The sequence below is a fragment of the Parasteatoda tepidariorum genome, chromosome 7 (genome assembly GCF_043381705.1).
Source record: "Parasteatoda tepidariorum isolate YZ-2023 chromosome 7, CAS_Ptep_4.0, whole genome shotgun sequence".
Taxonomy (NCBI): Eukaryota; Metazoa; Arthropoda; class Arachnida; order Araneae; family Theridiidae; genus Parasteatoda; species Parasteatoda tepidariorum.
Window position 1 is genome coordinate 85,512,804 of NC_092210.1, and position 18,700 is coordinate 85,531,503.

Sequence of the window (18,700 nt, forward strand, 5' to 3'; positions counted from 1 at the left end):
TACACATATATATATATATATATATTAAATGATGGTGTCGCAGGTTCAAATTGAATCGTTGACAATACGAGTTTTATGCTTTACATGGTTCAACCAGCGAATCAGAAATGAGGATGTTATAAATTATTGTTACTTTTATAAACCTTTTCAAAAATAAGCTATAAGTCTGTAAGCAAAATTTTGAAAAAAATAGTTTAACTCAGTTTTCCGTTATTGTTGATGCATTTTTATTGGTCGTAAAGTCCCATGGTATTATCCAGTTTTCCCCGTTTTCCACTACAGTTTCCCATATATAATTTTTAGTATCCCTAATTTAAAAGTATTTACCTGTAATATTTATTCTTCTTATTCTACTCCGCTATTATTGCACTTCTGATTTTGATTGTTACCTAAATTAAGAGTTTACAACTAAGAGAATTGTTTCTTTATTATAATCTAATTCAATGATGTTACCTTAATAGGCTAGATTTTTAAATAAATGCCTAAATTTAATAATCGCCAATCCTCAATGCTTAAATTTATTAATTGTTTTAAATCTATTCCTTTTGGGGACAAATTTCACTAATATATAGTATTATAAAGTGCAGTTCAATAGATTTGATCATTTTCAGGCACACTGTATGCTTGTACAGATGGTATTTAATGCATTATCTGGATTGTATTATTGGAGTATAATTATATTGCTTGATCTCCCACGAATGATTGCACGATCACTTTTTTCTCCCGCAAATAACTAAATAGCAGGATTAGCAGGTAACTATATGTTTAATGTTTTTTTTATGCCTTTATTAACTTATTCTGATTATTTTTTCTCTGGTTTCTCTACAAAATAAATTAAATTTAGATTATTTAACTATTGTGTTTCTTCTATTACTTTGCGCGAGTGAGCGTCGCACGTGCGTCTAACATACGATCCAAAATATCTCAAGCATTCTTTAAAAACATGCAAAGCCTAGCCTAATAAACATTAAACATGAACTAAATACCCACAAGTTTCATAAACTATTATTTTTGCTTATGCCATAACTAGTCTAGTGAAAACATTGCATCAAAAAGGCTCAGATATTATGAAATGTACTTCCAAATTTTCAAAATTTCTTTTGATAAATTAAACACTACATTAATTATAGTGCAACAAACTTTTAAAGGAAACCTCCACAAAAGCTTAAAAAAACCAGCAAGGCTTCTCTAAAGACAAAAGAAGACAGAACCATAACACAACGAAGACTGCAAAAGTGTTAGGTAGTTAAGGTATAGGTAGAGAAAACCTTCATATATATCATTCAGTATTAAAAATTATAAGTAATCGTTATAAAAGTTGTGATTTATAAAGGATAAAAATCTTTATAATTTAATAGGTTTTACTATAATTTAATAATTTATAAAGTATTTATAAAGGTTAAAATTTTTTATCAAAGCTGCAAACTTCTTTTTATGCAGGTATTCTATCCTTGTACTTACGCTGCGATTTTTATAAATGTTTTCTGCATTAAGAAAAGCTTATGCCAACTCTCTTAAGCTTATGTGGAAGTATTTTAAATGATTCGGTTTTTTTACTTGGTTTCATCAAGAGAATTAGATTTTGTTGTTGAAATGTGTTCCTTTTTTTGAGAATAATCGAAGTAAGGCTAACAGAAGAACGGGTAAGAGAGCAATGTAACTTTTTGCCTGTTTGAATTTTTCTGTAGCATCAGAAGAATTATGATAACAAGCATTTTTCTAGTTATAGAAACAAGAAAGAAAATGAACAACAAGGGAAAAAAATACTGCTCAATGTAAGAACCGGTGAATTTTTATTCTCCTGCATTCCATTAATCATGTATCACCAAATACTCATAGAGAGAAAATGAACCTAAATAACTTTTACTTTAATGATTGGATTTTTGCGTGCTCAAGGACTCAAACTTAATGCTGTACTGGAGTGAACTCAAATATGCAATTTAATTAGTGCAAACTATATTTGTTACAAAAGAAAACACAAAAGTTTACTTTCTCCGAATAAACCTAACATTGCTTCTACGGATTTGGATTACTAACCCCCAAAATGTAGGGTGTAGCTTTTATCTGAGAAATATGATCCTACTCCTTTGATCTGGAAAGCGGTTCAAATATTGAACCTTTAATCTTAATTTTACTTTTTGCTTATTTCACCATATCTCGAGAACTTTTTCAGGTAAGAGAAAAATTTTGTACACAATTATAAAGTTTGTTTATCCAAAGATAATTGCAGTAAAAAGTAATAATAGCTCTTAATTATGTTTATTATATAACTTAATAATAGTCGAAAGAAATTCGAATTGCGAAATGTAAAATTTTTTATATCAACTTAAACAATATATTTTTAAATTGAAAAATACAAAATTTAAACGAAGTAAATTCAATAATTCACGAGAAATCAAACTTTAAATATACTATTTTTTCTTAAAATTTGATTTTATAGGATTTGATTGATTTTGTTCAAGATTGCAATTTAAAATTGTATTCTTTAAAATAATATAATAAGAAATTGTATACAAATTGTATGCAACTCAAACTTTTTTCGACTATTATTAAATAAAATTGTAAAATATTACTGAAAAATATGTTTTGTATGCAATAAAATCTTGACAAACATATTAAAAAACTGTGCGCAAAACTTTTAAAATTCTTTAGTTTTCAAATCACTGAAACACTCGAAAAGTAAAATGAACATTAAAGGACTGAAACGTTACTGTTCTCCTGACTATTGAGACCATATTTCTAAGTTAATGGACACCCCTATATTTTGAGGGTAAGAAGTTCGTCATAAAAAGTATTAGGTGTGTATATTCTCAGAAGGCGGCAATTTCTATATTTCGGTGGTCAGATATCCGAAAAAAAAGATATGTTTATTCGCAGAAAGCATATTTTATGTCTTATTGCTTTACTTAAAATTTTATCTGCTCAAAATAATTTGCATATTTGAGGTTTCTCCGTGATCAATAAAATGTAAGAACGTGAAAATCTGTACGGAAAATAATGATATCTCCATTTGTGATCTATCACGTAGCACTTATTACACAAATCATTAATGCTCAAAATTTGCAGGAGAAACAGTAAGGTAATTCACATAAAAACTAGCAATACGAGAGGAAAATAAGACATCTACTTACAACTTAAATGCATCATTCAACACACAAATTTATTTTTCCATTCTCTCAAATAATTCAAACCACTGAGATGGAGAGGTATAATATTTCAAGAAAAGCCCAACGGGGAAAAGAAAGATGATTATTTATTTGACAGAAACACTAAGAAAAGAGTTTTTCTCTGAAGTTTTGTGGAAAAGACTCAAAGTACGTTGAAGTTATGCTTTATATATTTCTATCTTGGTGGTTTGCCAAAAGTCATGACCAAACTAAGTTATTGTTTGCGGTAAAATGTTCTCTCAGGATTCTAAAATGGAAAACTTGCTTGGCACGTAAATTCCCCAATCGGGAAAAATGATTACTTTTATATTTTGACAAGATTAAAAATTAGCTAATGCACGTTGCTTTTTTGTTGGTTTGGAAAAAAGGCTGTCTTCTGCAACTGTTCACTTAATATTCGCTTATTTATCTATCCACTTCAGGTTTTATTATTTCCACATTACTTATTTCGAAATATTTTTTTTCTCATCAAAGTATTTTATTAAATTAAATAATCATGTAAATTGAATTATCAAAAGTAAGAAAGTTAATTAGTTAAATTTATAATTGAGGAAAATATATTACCATTTTTTTTACGTGAAACAAGTTTTGAATATCTCTAAATTTACTTTAAAAATTATGCTTAATTTTTCAGAGCTCGAAGATTTACAAGTTGAGCAATTATTAAAATTAAAATAGTTTTCTAATAAAAATCGTTATAATACAGATTTAAAGTCAATTTTTTACGTAATATTTTTGTTAAATATTTACATAAAAAAATAGTTATATGCCAACATTTAATTATTTTAGAACTAAAAAAAGGAATGTGGGTAAAATTATTACTTAGAAGGCACATAAAACATATGGTTTTAAGAGAAAAAGGGAATAATTTCCTTCACAGGCAGTTTGAACAATTTTATCTTCATCACAACTATCTACAAGAGCTTGAAATCTGAAAATAAGTGTATCAGCGTTTAAATTTTATTCATGAAGTACCTAAAATTGCAGCTTTAGGGAGAAGTGCGTGGAAATACTCTCCCCAGGAAGTCGAAACTTATTTGCTTTCCAACACAAGACTCCATTTGAGTACTTTTCCAAAGATTCAAAACTTTATTTTCTTAAATTATTTTTCGTAATTTGAATACACCATGATTAAACATAAATGAAGAAACGTAAAACATAAGATATAAACGTAAAATAATGAGTCAGTTAAAGATTTAAGCATGTTTGCCATGAAAACTTTCCCTGTAAAACATACGGGAAGTGCTTCGAGCAATTATGTATAAAATGAAGAAAAATAAATACTGTAATTAAAGGAAGCGAGTGGGGATTGGCCAGTAAAACATTTTGAGTAAAGTTTTGAAAAAAAATTCCTAAATTCAATTTTCTCTACTTGAAAATTTAATTGCAATTATTTAAAAGCGCAACTCCTTTCTGTTTGAAGTTTGAGGTTTAAACTCTGGGTTTTTATATAACAAAGATAGTGTTTGAACATGTTCATGGAAATAATGATATATTTACTCATTAGCACGAAAGCAATGATATTTTCAATGGAACCTGCAGAAAGATTTATTTTCTGTTATTTCATTAGCTTTGAAAATAGTTGTAGGAAACAAGAAATTCGGGTTTCAGCAAGGTGAAAACAGCAGTAAATAACAGACTGTTAAACACGATGGTTCGCTGAAGATTTATTCAATAGGCTCTAAACAATCTGATAATTGGTCTAGATATTTTGGCTTTGCATTCATGAGGAGTCAATATATGTACTGAGCAGTTATGTTTATTGGGTAATAAATTGTACAAAGCTAGTAGGAGAAACGGTAAGACACCATGCAGCTTTATATCTCGCTAGAAATTTAATATAACGCTTAAAATAGCTTGGAAGCAAGCAATAATTTTCTATCTCATATGAATTCGACAATAAAAGAAATACGGAAATAAATTGTGTTTGAAAAATAAATCGGTTAAAAGAGGATTAACTTCTATTGTAATTCTTAAATGGAAGAAAAAAAGATTAATCTCATTATGCTGACAATTCTAAGTAGGCCAGTGTTTGCCTAATTGATAGCAAGAGAATAAAAGCCTCCTAGTTCTGGCTGACTTATATCAAATTTACTTTGCTAACCAAGTAAAGAATTATTTCTTTCATTTTAAGCTTTACTTTGATTTAAGAATAGTTGTCAAAATATAACTCATCGTAATTGTAGATGCACGGTATTATCTGTGATAATGTAATGACCTATCATTAGTACTAATATTCCCCTATAAAATATCCCCTTTTTATTTCAGGCAAGTATAAATTTTGAATATCGTAAGTGCAAGTTTCTCTAAATTAATTTTAGTACAAACTTTGTACATTCTATGTTTAGTTGCATCGTCCTTTTAAATAATCTTTCGTTTGGAGATTTTTTGCATAAGTTTTATCCTTTCAACATTTTCTTAGAAAAATAAAATTCGGGATGCTCAGAAAAGGTGGATTAAATGTTTCTTGAGTTGACTTGGTTTAAATAAATAAATAAATAAGGGAAAAAAAGAGAACTCACGGTATTGATATTTATATAGTACCTTTTAGCATATTGTTCAAATAGAAAATAATTGTCTCTCTGTATAGAATACCTGATAAAGCATAGCGTGCATTCCCCCCTCTTTTTTTTGAAAATGTAATTGTTTTGGCTATATGAGCAAGAATGTATCGCCTCCAAAAAATGGGCTTTATGCATGTCTCTTATGCAGCATAATAAAGAAAATACTTTGTCGGTAAAAATATATATTTTGTACAAAATCTTGAAATTATTGCAAAAAACATTTGTAACCATCGACAACAATGAAGCAGCTTTTCATATCCCGGGGATATTTGAGCAAATATAATTTTTATAATATGCAAGAAATAGAAAGTTTCTGGAGGCCTCAAATGTCGATTCATGTGGTTGCCATGTGGTACACCATTCAGTTGCCACAAATGCCTAAAAAATTTATATTTCCACTTCTCCGTGTAAGATGCTGGAGTGACAACTTTTAGTTTCCCACTGTTGTGGTAGCCATCCATTAAACTTAGTTGAGGACTAACCGAATCAGTTCGTATAGTAAATTTAAAAACACTTTTTCAATTCCGAAAATATGTATTATTAGTGAGTACAGCGGACTCCGTGTGCATCTATATGATTAAGTATTTTGAGAAGTGCTTTCCTTCCTTTGTATTGTACAGCTTGCAAAATAAAAAATGAACATCCTGAATAGCTTTTCATGCAATAATCTGATTTTCACGGAAATAAAACATCCAGACGGTAAACGGTGAATAAAACATCCAGATTATATTTTAAGAACTTAAACAAAGTCACAAAATCGTAATTTTTCTAAATAAACATATTTTTTTTCAACTGTATCAGATTCTTGACCTTCAAAATAAAGATTGTAATTCCAAACTCGAAAATACGACTTGAATAGTTTACGCAGGAGAGCAATCGAAAGTTAAGATTTAATTTAATTTTTTGCGCATTTTGTCGCATCTTGAGAGTTTTTTTACACGTTTAAATAGTCATAAAAATTGCTTATACAAAGCTAATGAAAAATGTGTTTTAATAATAATTAATATTTCTAATTTTATTTTATTAATTATAATAAAGAATACTTTGAATTAAAAGATATATAAATTTTTACATAGTTTTATGAATGCAATTTTAAATGGCTAAATGCAAAATTAGAAATAAATTGATAGAATAGTTCTTGAAAAATCAAATTTTAAATATACGTCTTCATGAAAATTGAATAATTAATAAACTATTCGATTGATTTTGCTCAAATTTTGTATTTAGCTATTTAAAATTACATTTTTAAAAGCAATATAAAAATTTGAGCATCTGGTAATTAGCATTATTATTAAACAAAATTGAAAAAAATAATAAATAATTACTAAATATAGTGCTTCAAGAATCTGAAAAAAGTTTTTTTTTGAGAATGTACATTTTTGTTCCAGATTTTGTACTTAAAATATCGTCTGCTTCAATTAGTTAGCATATTTAAGGTTAGGCTTTCGAACTATTAATATTATTTCCAGTATTTTAAAATCAGATCAAGAGGTGTAAAATTATTCGGGGTATTCATTTTTGATCGTGGGTGTGTATGCGTAAACTTAAATATGCGTAAACTTAGGGGGGAGGGGGTAAACTTAAGTAATGCTAATAAGAAAAAATTCTATACTGTTTCCAATGATTTCATTTTACTCTCAATCGAAAAGAAAGCTAACTTGAATCGGAAGGGCAAATAGCGAAGAATTTAATATGGTTTTGTATTTAAAAAAAGTACTATTTTTAATTTAGGCTTACTTAGATGTCTGTCGTTTCTATACAGAAAAAAAAAGAAATATTTCTTAAATTTATGTTTAGTTTTTATGCTAGTTTAAATGCTTCTTTTTTGTATTAATTCTAATGCTAGCATTGCAATCGATAAAAGAGTAGTATTGTTACCTGTGATATTTTCGTCACGGAATAGAAAATGTTCATAAGTGAGTTGATCGAACTGACTGTTTAAGAGTCTTAAAGGTTTTTCTTTTGCAAAAAAAAGAACCGTTTCTGTCTTGGTTTTAGTTGTAACTTATTTAAGTCGAAATAGAGTTCCACAATGGGCTATTGGCGACGGTATGGAAAGCATCCTTAAGGATAAAATGAAGACATGCCATCACAATTTTGATCCTCTGCAGAGGGGATAATTTCAGTCTTGGGCTTCTTTATGTGTCTGACTGCTTTTTCGACGATTTTGTAAGCATTTTTTACCTTACCCGGGAAGATGTGAGCGTAGTTTAGAAATTGTCTTCAAGTCTTTCATAGTTTAGAAATTGTTTTCAAATTGTCTTCAGAAATTTATCAGGAAAAGCATTATTCTGAATTTTTACTAATTTTCAAGTCTGATTATATTATCAAATACTTTGTAGACCATTGAGTTTCCACTTTTTAAATATTAAGTCAAATTAAAAGAAAGAAAATACGATTCAATATGATAAATATTTGAAAAATCATAAAGTCTTGATTCATAGAAATTATAGTTTCTGAATTATATCTTTTACATTGCGCTGTAAAAGTAGCCCCAAATACAAACATTTAAGAAAAAATAATAAATCCTAACTAGTGGCAATTTCTTTAGTATCCTCCTCTTAGTTGCATGACTAAAAGTGTGCATGTCATTCAGATGAGAAAGGAGTTAGAAGGGTAGAAATTTAAACAAACAATACTTCACGTTTCGCTTCACTTATGCCTGTTCAGAACAACTTTATTGTGGGTTTATAACTATCTCTTTTCTGATTATCTTGCGTTATTTCAGTATTAAGTCTTTTGAGTGGTCTGATTCTTTTAATTATGCTTCATAAAATAAGGAAAGCAATCATGTACAACTGAGCGCATGACTGGAGTTTCGTACGTTCAGGGTTTTTGGTTAAAATATTGTCAGATAAAATCCAGATTTATAACAGCCAGAAGAGAGTCTAAATGAAGGATTATGTTTAGGATTTCTCTTAGTTTGTCCAGTTTTCATTGAACTAAGCATAATTTAATTAATCACTAAACAGTTTATTGAATATCAGATTTATGTTTGGGTATTCTCAATTTTTTTAATCTATGTTTACATTATGATAAATACGCATGGATCAAAAATTGTCATTTTCAATCATATAGCACCTTCAACTGCAATTATTTACACTCTTATCAACTGTGCAGTTTCTTTCAATTAAGCGTATATATTGGAAATAATATCTTACTTGTCATTGGCATCTATCTAACAGTGTCAGACTTGCAACAAGTACAATTTTGAAAAAAAAGTAACTTATTGTAAGTCTTTATAACTTCCAGTATTCTCTGGTTTGGCCAAATGCGTTTCAGCTCAACAATGTATACAAAGCAACACTTTCATTTTTGGATAGCGATTTCTGATGCGAAAAAAGTTGCAAATAAAAAATTTTACATTTTATACAAAAAACTCTTATAAAATATGTGAACTATTAATCTTTTTAACTCGGTTTTGATTTCCTTCCAAAAAAATACATCGGAAGCATTTTCTCATCTGTCTAGATAACAATATTTAAATTCTCCCCATACATGTCTTTATCGTCCCCCACCAGTCGCCGGTCTCATTTAGTCTCCATTACATTTCTTATTCTATTAAGAAAAGGGAAAAGAAAAACGAGACCAACATTCACAAAATAACTCGTGCGTTCAAAAATTATGCTATTGCTTACTGCAATCTTAATGTCGGTTAAAATTATAACAGCATTTTATTAAACTTTCGGTGGAATTTAAAAACACTGTTATTCTATACTACTGAAGTAGCCACGTAGTCTCCATTATTAACATATTAAACGAGAAATTGGTCTTTTGACAAAATATTATCTTGAAAATATTATTTAGCGTTTTTAATGCGCTTCCTATTTTTGAAATGCATTGTAAAATATGAATTATTTAAAAAAGTTGGTAAGTTGTTTCTATGAAATTGTATTGCATTAAGAAATAAGGCTAAATGTGCGTAACATTACTGCAATACAGTGATATTTTTCACGGGTTAGTAGGAACCTATTAAAAAAATTTTACCCCTTTAAGACAATTTGTTACTAGGTTCATTTTGGCATTTACTTTAATTCCTTTGCAATTTTTGTGCAATTTAAATTATTCATAATTTTACTCACAAATGTTAGGGTAAAATTTAGGAACAATCTACAGATTAATCACCTTTTTTATACAACACATTCATATGAAAACCATAAATTGTTTGCCCCTTCTTTCCATAATGGAATGCATGAATTAGAAAAGTAGGTCGATTCGACCCAAGCAGAAAAGTTAATCTATGTGCTCTTTCCAAACCTAAGCGTTCCTCAGATTTACGCCACGGGACTACCGCCATCTGGAGGAATTGCGCACTACTTTTGGAGATACTGGTCAATTCATTCGGTGCAGCTTCTGCATATGTGATTTGTGTTCTTTTTCTATTGACCTAGTTTGCAGCTAGAGTTTTCATTCTACATGATACAATAATTGCGTCCTAATGTTTAAAATAGTTTTCATGAAACTGTGTGTTACTATGTTTTCGAATTATTTCTAATTTTGTTCTCCTGTGAACACATTTTCTAAATACTGTAATACTCACATTATTTGTTTTGCAAATTTAGAAATTATTTCCTTTTTCTATACGCAATAAATTTTTTAGTACTGTTGGCTTTGAAGCTATTAATGAGCATTAATAGATTTCATTGTATGTTATAATTCAAGATATTATTCAGGATAACAAAATTTACCTAAGTTGCATTCCTATATACTTAATATATCATACTAATTTTCAAAATTGCTTTTTTGCAACACGTGTGGCAGGATTTAATATGCCATAGATAAAAAAATACTTCTTTCATTGATTTTAAATTTTTTTTTAATATATTAAAATTTGCAAGATTAAAGTATGCTTGTCACAGCTTCATAATCTGCTAGGGTTTAATTGGGAAGAGTTTCATTTAGAATATTCCAGATAAATTATATCCGAAAATCTCGATAAATCCCATGCTAGAATCTATGCATATATATGTTACCGTAAATAGACTAGTTCATTTTATAGGTGTCGTTCCTTGAAGTGTCTGGAGGGACATATGTAATTTATTTTTGAAGACAGTTCGTGTTCTGAAGACTTCAGTTAGGAAAGAAATGAATTAAACTTTTATTTCAGCTATTTCCTACATTCTCAGCTACAAACTCGTTGACCCATAACAATAAGTAAGAGCAATAGACAAATGATCCTAAAAAATAAGTTCCAGAGAAAATAAATGGCTTAAAAAATCGATGAAAAGTGATTCAACGAATTCTCAAATCAATGAATGAGCAAATTTACGAATAAGCGAATCAGCAAATCAATAAATCAATGAAATAGCTTATCAGCTGTTGGGCATCTTAAAGAATAAGCTTTTCATCTAATCAATAGATTAACGAATCAACGAATCATAGAATCAATGAAAAAGAGAATAATTAAATCAGTGGTACACGAAGCAATGAATCAGTGAATCAGTAATTCAATGAAAAAATCAAATTAATGACTCTTTGATATGCTGGTTTGACAATTCATTAATTGTCTGTTTCAATGATTCGTTGATTTAATGCTTTTTTTTTACTTATTGTTCCACTGGAAATTTGATTAATTAATTTATTGTTTCTTTTTTTCCTTAATTCATTGATTCGTTCAGCATCGTAATTAATTCATTCATTTTTTCAATGATTCCATAATTTTTAATTTGATGAATAATTGATTTGACGCATTGATTTATTGATTCGCTTACCTATAATTCACCCTTTTCTTTATTAATTATTGATTTACGATTTTCTTTTTTATTCATCGATTAATTTCTTTCCGGATTTAGTGACTTGATTCATTAAGTTTCTGTTTATTTGATGATTCATTTGTTCATTATCAATTGCTACTACAAATTGATTCATTGATTTTTAGAATTTATCATTCATCGTTCCGCTGATATATTAGCTCACTTGAAATTTCTTATTTGAATTAACTTTTACCTAGAAATCAATTTGAAAGAAAATTGGGTAATTTACTCTTATACATGTTGTAAAAATAATTATTATTAAAAGTTGTAGTTCAGGATTTTTCTAACCTCTTCCGTTAAAAAGCGAAATGGCAGATGCTTAATGACGCGAATGGCGTTTTTGTTTGCCGGGTCGCTATAAAACTCTTGGCAATGTATAGTACGGTATCTAACGAGCACTGTTAATAGCTAAAACAGATATAATTTTATTGTAAATATAGTAAAAGAGAAAAACATTTGCAACAAAGTATAATTCAAGCACTATCTATATGAGCACAAACGGAACTCATAAAGCAAATAATATGAATTGTCATATTTAATAATCTGTGGCAAAAATAACAAATTATAAATTTTTCGATAGATTTCGAAATTTTTCGACAATATTTTTTTCTTTTTAAAATACGGCTTAATTTAATTTTTTTTCTTCATTTACTTCTACATAATATCATGTTGCATTAGCTAACTTAAGTATAAAATGCAAATTACAACATTATAGTTTATTAACATTTTTTAAATATTTATTTCTAAACTGATTTATCACGATTATGATTTGAATCAAAGCTTTGCTCTCAGTCTGTATTTGAAAACTTAACGAATTTTTTGATTGAAGATTTAATTTTTGTTTAATGCTGTTTATCAATTAACTAACTCTTAAAAAAAACTTTCTCCATTGCAAATATTAGCTATGAGCTTCACTTACCCAGTTGTAATATTATCGATTCACTGAATTTATTAGCCAGTGTTAAGAATATATATTTATAATGCTTTGGACTTCGTCAAAATATTGCCATATACTATGCGCCTTTAATAAAATGCTTATTTGAATTACAAACTAAAACGTTCTGGATCAAATTACAGTATAAAATATCAGCGCTTTGGCTTAAATCAGACGTAAATTCCATTTGACTGAAAAATCTATTTTTATCGTAAAATATATATTTATAGTAATTGCAGAAATATATATTTAGAGTTGTTCATAGATAATACTATATTTATTACTGTAAGAATTACGATCTATCAAATTTATTGCTTTCTAAACGGCTTTTACGGTAAAAAGTACCGTTACCTCAGTGCACTTTTTACCGATTTTTTTACATTATATTGCATTATACACTATGAAAATTATTGAAACGGATATTTGAATGAAAGCTAAATTTTACGCTATCCATCAAAAAAAAATTGCGAGTACCTAATATTGTTATAAATAACTTATAGCCGTACTATAAATTTTTAAAAAATCTAGTTTGCTTGTTCACCTAAATGATTATAATATACAATCTTCAGGAAATTGTATTAATTAATTAATCTTCAAAAGATTTAGCTTAATTTATTTTGTCTCCAAAGTGGCTTTTACAAAAGGAAATAATTTTATTCACAAAATCAAATTTTTTTTATTTTGATTTAGAGAGTATTCTATTCACTAATAAAGTTTCATGAATTTGGCAAATCGCATAATTGAGAAGTTTAGTTCTCTGTTTTTTTTCCTGGAATTAAAACTAAGCTGACTTTTTGTTTGTTCAGCTGCTTTGTTTTATTTCCGTTATACCTTAAGATTAATAAGATTTTTTTCTCCAAATGATGTAATGATACGTACACTTTCTTATCATAAAATCCGCTGATCTGATATATTTTTTCAAAAATCAGTTTAAGCTTTATCTTTATCATTTACTTAAATTAAAAACTAAAAGTTAGTTGTTTTTTTTCTTCTTAAATTTGTAAGAAAAAAACATTTTAAATAACAAGAATTTAAAAGTTTGCTTCCTTGCGAAAAAGTTAAGGAGCTCTATTTTCTTATTTGAAATAGAATAAACTTTTCTTGTAAAAAGTTTTAATAAATTTATGCCACCACTAATAATATATAGCAAACACAGTATTAAGCGCTTACATGGTTTTGGGAAATTTCTCTTACATTTGTATCCAAGTTGATAAAGAATGAGAGTCGACTTTTCATGAGAATATTGTTGTATTATACAACAAATTAATGTATCATATTATTTTAAAATAGGCTGTACCAAAAAATAAAAAATAATGTTATATTTATCAAAGAAAGAATCCATATGACCAAACTCGAAAAATTTTCAAAAACTGAAGGACATCAATTACATTAGATTACATTGCACCTAATATAAAACTAATTTTCTACCTAATATAAAGCTAAACTGTTTCATTCGTTCCATAAAATCATTGTTGTAAAAATTTTTTTCAGATAAATTGTTTAATCTATTCATTTTCGTATTTTTAAAGGAAAACAATTTTTATGTCTAATCAATGTACAATTATTTCAGTGAGAATGAATTAAAAAATGAAAGAAAATTATTAACTTACAATTTATCTTCTTAATACAAGAGCAGGGTTTGAAGTATTTTTTTGATGTTTATGAGAATGGAAAAATGGAACCCAAATGGAAATAAGAGCTGTCGGTCTTTTAAAAATACTACAGTATTTCGCATATTAGCTCTCTCTTTCTCTTTTTTTATATATAACTATAATAATTAAAGCTGTACTAAGATGTTTTTCACGATCCGTTTCATTCATTAGAATATTTTTTCTAATAAATTAACCACACACTTAAGTTTTGTTCCTAAAATTAATATATTAAAGTATCTAAAATGATGATAAAACACTTTTTTTAAGACATTTACCAATAACTAATTAAATATATGAAACATACACTATTTCGTAAGATTTCAAATTTAAATCTAGAATTCCATTTTTTCGTTAACTTCATTCTTTAAACATAACAATACATTTTAGTTATAAAAATTCATTAATTCTAGCGAATCAACTTATTTATGATTATGCATCCATCCTACCGCGAGCATTTATAATGTAAACCAACTGAAAAGCAGTTTGTTTTAAGTATTTCAGAATTCTTAAAAGTAAAATTCTTAATTTTCAGCTGATACATTTTAAAAATAAAAGATAATTTTTATGATAATTTTCTCCAACTTCATAGATTTAGCAATTAAAATAGTTAAGTTATTTATGAATATTTAATAAAATGAGAGGTTTTCATAGTTAACGAAATGGAATTTAAATAAATAAAAGGATAAATGATCTAAACTAAAAAAAATACTTTCATTTTACTTAAAAAAGAAATATTTCCAATTTCGTTAAAAAAATAATCAGCTCAGATATTCAAAAATTGTACAAAATAAATGGAAAATGCGTAAGTAATTTCTTACCGTTAATTACTTCCGAAGAATCTATCCCGATGAAAAAAGTCATTAAAAGTAATCCAACGAAATATGTCATTCTTTTTCTTAAGATTAAATAGTTCTTCTTTAAATGGAATTATAGGGGGGGAAAAGCTTGGTTTTCTCAATATTTTCACTTTAATTCCAATAGAGCAAAGGTGTTTTTTCGATCTAAGATAAATTAAATTTTTAGTTGGATTTATTGAGAGACCACTAATAGTTCTTTGAAGAAAGAACGGCAAATAATATTTCCCCTTCTCTCCAAATATAATGGAATTTCAAGAGCAGCCGCTTCTCCCAAACTTTCCAGACTTACTGAGCAAGCGAGAAAAGGGATCAGGAGCTTGGGCCGATCGTTTGCTTCTACTCTTTGCTCGTCACGGTTATGGTAGAGAATGAAAAGCGGGAAACTAAAGTGCGATTTGTAAGCAATGGAATAGTCCATTTCTTTTACAAAAGTGAAAGTTATGTTTGGCATTCAAACCATATTTCTATTCTAAAATTGAATTTTATTTTTCAAATATTCTTAGAAGTCTATCCTTTTAGTTAATTATAATTTTTATTTAAAAACATGCAAACATATTGCTAGGAACTATATTCTGATTAATTAATATGCAGAATTGAGTTTTAAGTATGGCAATTTTTAATGAGAAATTTTTAATTTTCAATAGAATGTGTATGTTATTTAAAGCATTTATGAAAGAAATATACTTCTATGATTTCAAAGTCTAATTTGTTTTTAAATTTTTGTATTAACAAAACAATATTCATTAAATATGTTTTGTTGATACGAACTGTTAATTTAGAATATTTTTGCACAGCATTCAGTTAAAAACATAGATATGTGTCAAAAATATGATAAATGAAATAAATTTTTACTGAATAGAAGTAGATAGCAGATGGAATAAAAAGCATAAAACTTACTGTTTAAAGAAAAATTTCAGAAACTTTCAAACAAAAAGTAAGGTATTATTTTAGCTTGATTAATTAGATAAATTTTTATTACATAAACTGACATCACGTATTTTATTTTATCGTTTCTCAAATAACACAGTACTTACGTTTCGTTTATATAGTAATTCAGTTACGTTGAAATTAGCATATCTTGTGAGTTTTTTTAAAGCCTATATTTATATAGCTAGTTTTTAAAACAAAGTTTGCTTTATAAATTATAATTTTGCTGATTTAATAAAAATATATAGAGACGAATGACTTTATTTTTGTGATAATTAGAAATATTCAATTCTTCAACTCTTCCATTCTTTTCCTTTAGTAACATATATTGAAATGAAATTTTCAAGGTATCATAATTGTACTTTTAACATATCTTTAAATCATATAAAATACTTTTATCTTAAATAAAATTTCAATTCAATTCAATTTACGAGTACGCAAGTATAAATTAAAAAAAAATACTTGTTTTTATTTTTATTTGTTTATTTTAGTTACTCAAAAAAACTTCTCTTCTGTTACATTTTTCATTAGTTCTTTTAAATAACGAAGTTATAAAATTATAATTTTTATGCTGTTTTAATATATTTAGGTTTTAATTTCTTCTAAAAGTTATATTTTTTTATCCATTCAATGTATTTGCAGTTTTAATTTGATACGTGAAGTGGTAATTTTAATTTTAGATATAAAAATTTATTTATTTAGTAAAAAATCTAAAGTTTAAACTTTTTCATGATTTTGAGAGTGAAGAATGCATTCGAATCTAAATTAAAAGTTATTCAAAGAATTTCTATCTAAAAAAAGAGTTTATCTTACTTTAATCTAACATTCCATCCCTACTTTGAGATATTGAACTGCCAATTTTTAATTAACATTATTCGAGAGTATTTTATTGCTAGAGCTGTAATCAAAAACAAAAACTGTGGCATATCTATATTATTAAAAGAGAGATTTTTCATTCGCTAGTTTCTCCAATAACTCTGAAATTGTCTGAACTTACGTCCAGAAATTTAAACAGCAGATGCCGTTCAAAATCTCGATGTTGAAAAAAAAGTTGTAAAAAAATTTTTTAACAGGCTTTTTAAGAGGAATGATAGAAAAATGAATTTTTCAATAGGCAATGTTACAAATTAAAATGCAGAAGATTAATTTTTTTCAATTACTTAACAAATATTAGTGAAATTTATTATGCTTCAATTCTGTTAAATTACGTTCTATAAAAAGTTATTGTTTTGCATTTGTTGTATTAGAATAGCTCAATAATCAACGTGAATGGCCTGTGCAAATAAATATATGTACCACTCTGAATAACTTCTAATCTAATAATCGGATCTTAATGTTCTGGGACTCAATCTTAATGGTTCGAGGAGTAACCCCAAATATGCTAGTTAGTTGGTTCAGACGATATTTTCATTTACGAAATAAAACACAAAAAGTTTTTTTTATTTTTTTAATTAACAATTTTTTTAATGGATTCGGCTTTATGAAAGCCAAAATCTGGCGCAATCTGGAAAAATGGTCTCTGGTCAGGAAAGCTTTTTAAAGTTTGAACCTCTTATGTTAATTTTGCTTTACAAATACCAGTGTATTCACAATATCTCAAGAACTTTTCAACTGAATTGAAAAATTTTTGCACACGCGCTTTTTTAAACATATGATTTTTTTTTTTGCAATTTTATTTCTTAAGGACTACTACGGTTAAAATATGGTTCTCATAATTAATTTATAAATGGAGAGTTACTAAAACTTGTCTAACAATCTTTAAAAAGTTCATGACAGATCAGACTGCATGCAACCTTTCGAAATGCATACAAAATAATCTTCAAAATTAATATTTCATCTCAAGATTGCTTTTTTTAAATTGTTCTCGCATACTTGAATCATAAAAGCAATATTAAACAATCGTAATATCTTCTCTTGAATAATTTTAAAAATGATAATTTTTGGTAACAGTCAGAACGCTTCTCTTAAACAATATGAAACAATACGTATATGCATGGAAACTTTTAAAAATTTAAAAGATTTCTTCTGGATTTATTATAAAATGATTTATTTAAAAAAATAAGTGTTTAAGTTATTTCACATAATTTGAATTGGTAAATAATGGAAAAGAAGTTGAACAGCTCTCTTTCAAGGACTTCTCGTTGTTATAAATTTATGGAAAATAAAGCGATTAACAAATTCCTATAATATTATATTATAAAATTATAAAAATACATAAAAATGCAATACATTGCAAAAATACATATAATTACATCAAATTATATGTATTTTTGCAGATTAAAAATGTCTAAGCCAACAGGCTATAGAATTCCATACAAATATAAATAAATATCATATATCAAACATTAAAAATGCCGCAAGCTTGAAATCCTTCTAATAGTTACTCTCTTGAAATGCGTGTTTCTATTAAACTAAGTAATTTAAAAGTGGATGATAATTAAAATATTAAAATTAAAAAAAAGTTTAGTGGTAAAGAGATACATCAATGCAGAAAATTGCTAAATGAGGTCGATTTTGACTACCGTGAGTTGACCAAATATATATATATATATACACTGGTTATCATAAATTAAGGAAAAATCACAAAAATAGCGATAGCTCTTTCAAAAGTAAGCCAAACCGTGCAAAATTTGCATATGTTGTCCACTAAGAGTAGCTGAGTAAAATTGCAATATGCAAATTAGTGGCGCTGCACTCGGCTTACGTCATCTGCCTGGAGCATAAAAGTCCAAGTTTGAGAGAAAGCACACAAATTTTACTGTGATTGCGACATTGAAAATCTGAGATAGCCAATTCGTAATAATGACCTCTAGGCATCATTTGCCTGAAGAACTACGATGGAGAGC

The 18,700-nt window shown here is 27.4% G+C and overlaps 1 protein-coding gene across 1 annotated transcript in view; it reads right to left on the bottom strand.

The window, feature by feature from the left end:
* The window catches only part of LOC107449487 (nephrin), an 89,766-nt gene extending 74,479 nt beyond the window's left edge, over positions 1-15,287 (bottom strand). Inside the window, exon 1 of the mRNA XM_071183835.1 lies at positions 14,889-15,287. Within this exon, the coding sequence (XP_071039936.1) occupies positions 14,889-14,958 (70 nt within the window). The 5' untranslated portion in view covers positions 14,959-15,287. The remainder of the gene's footprint in view (positions 1-14,888) is intronic.
* Positions 15,288-18,700: the final 3,413 nt, after the last annotated feature.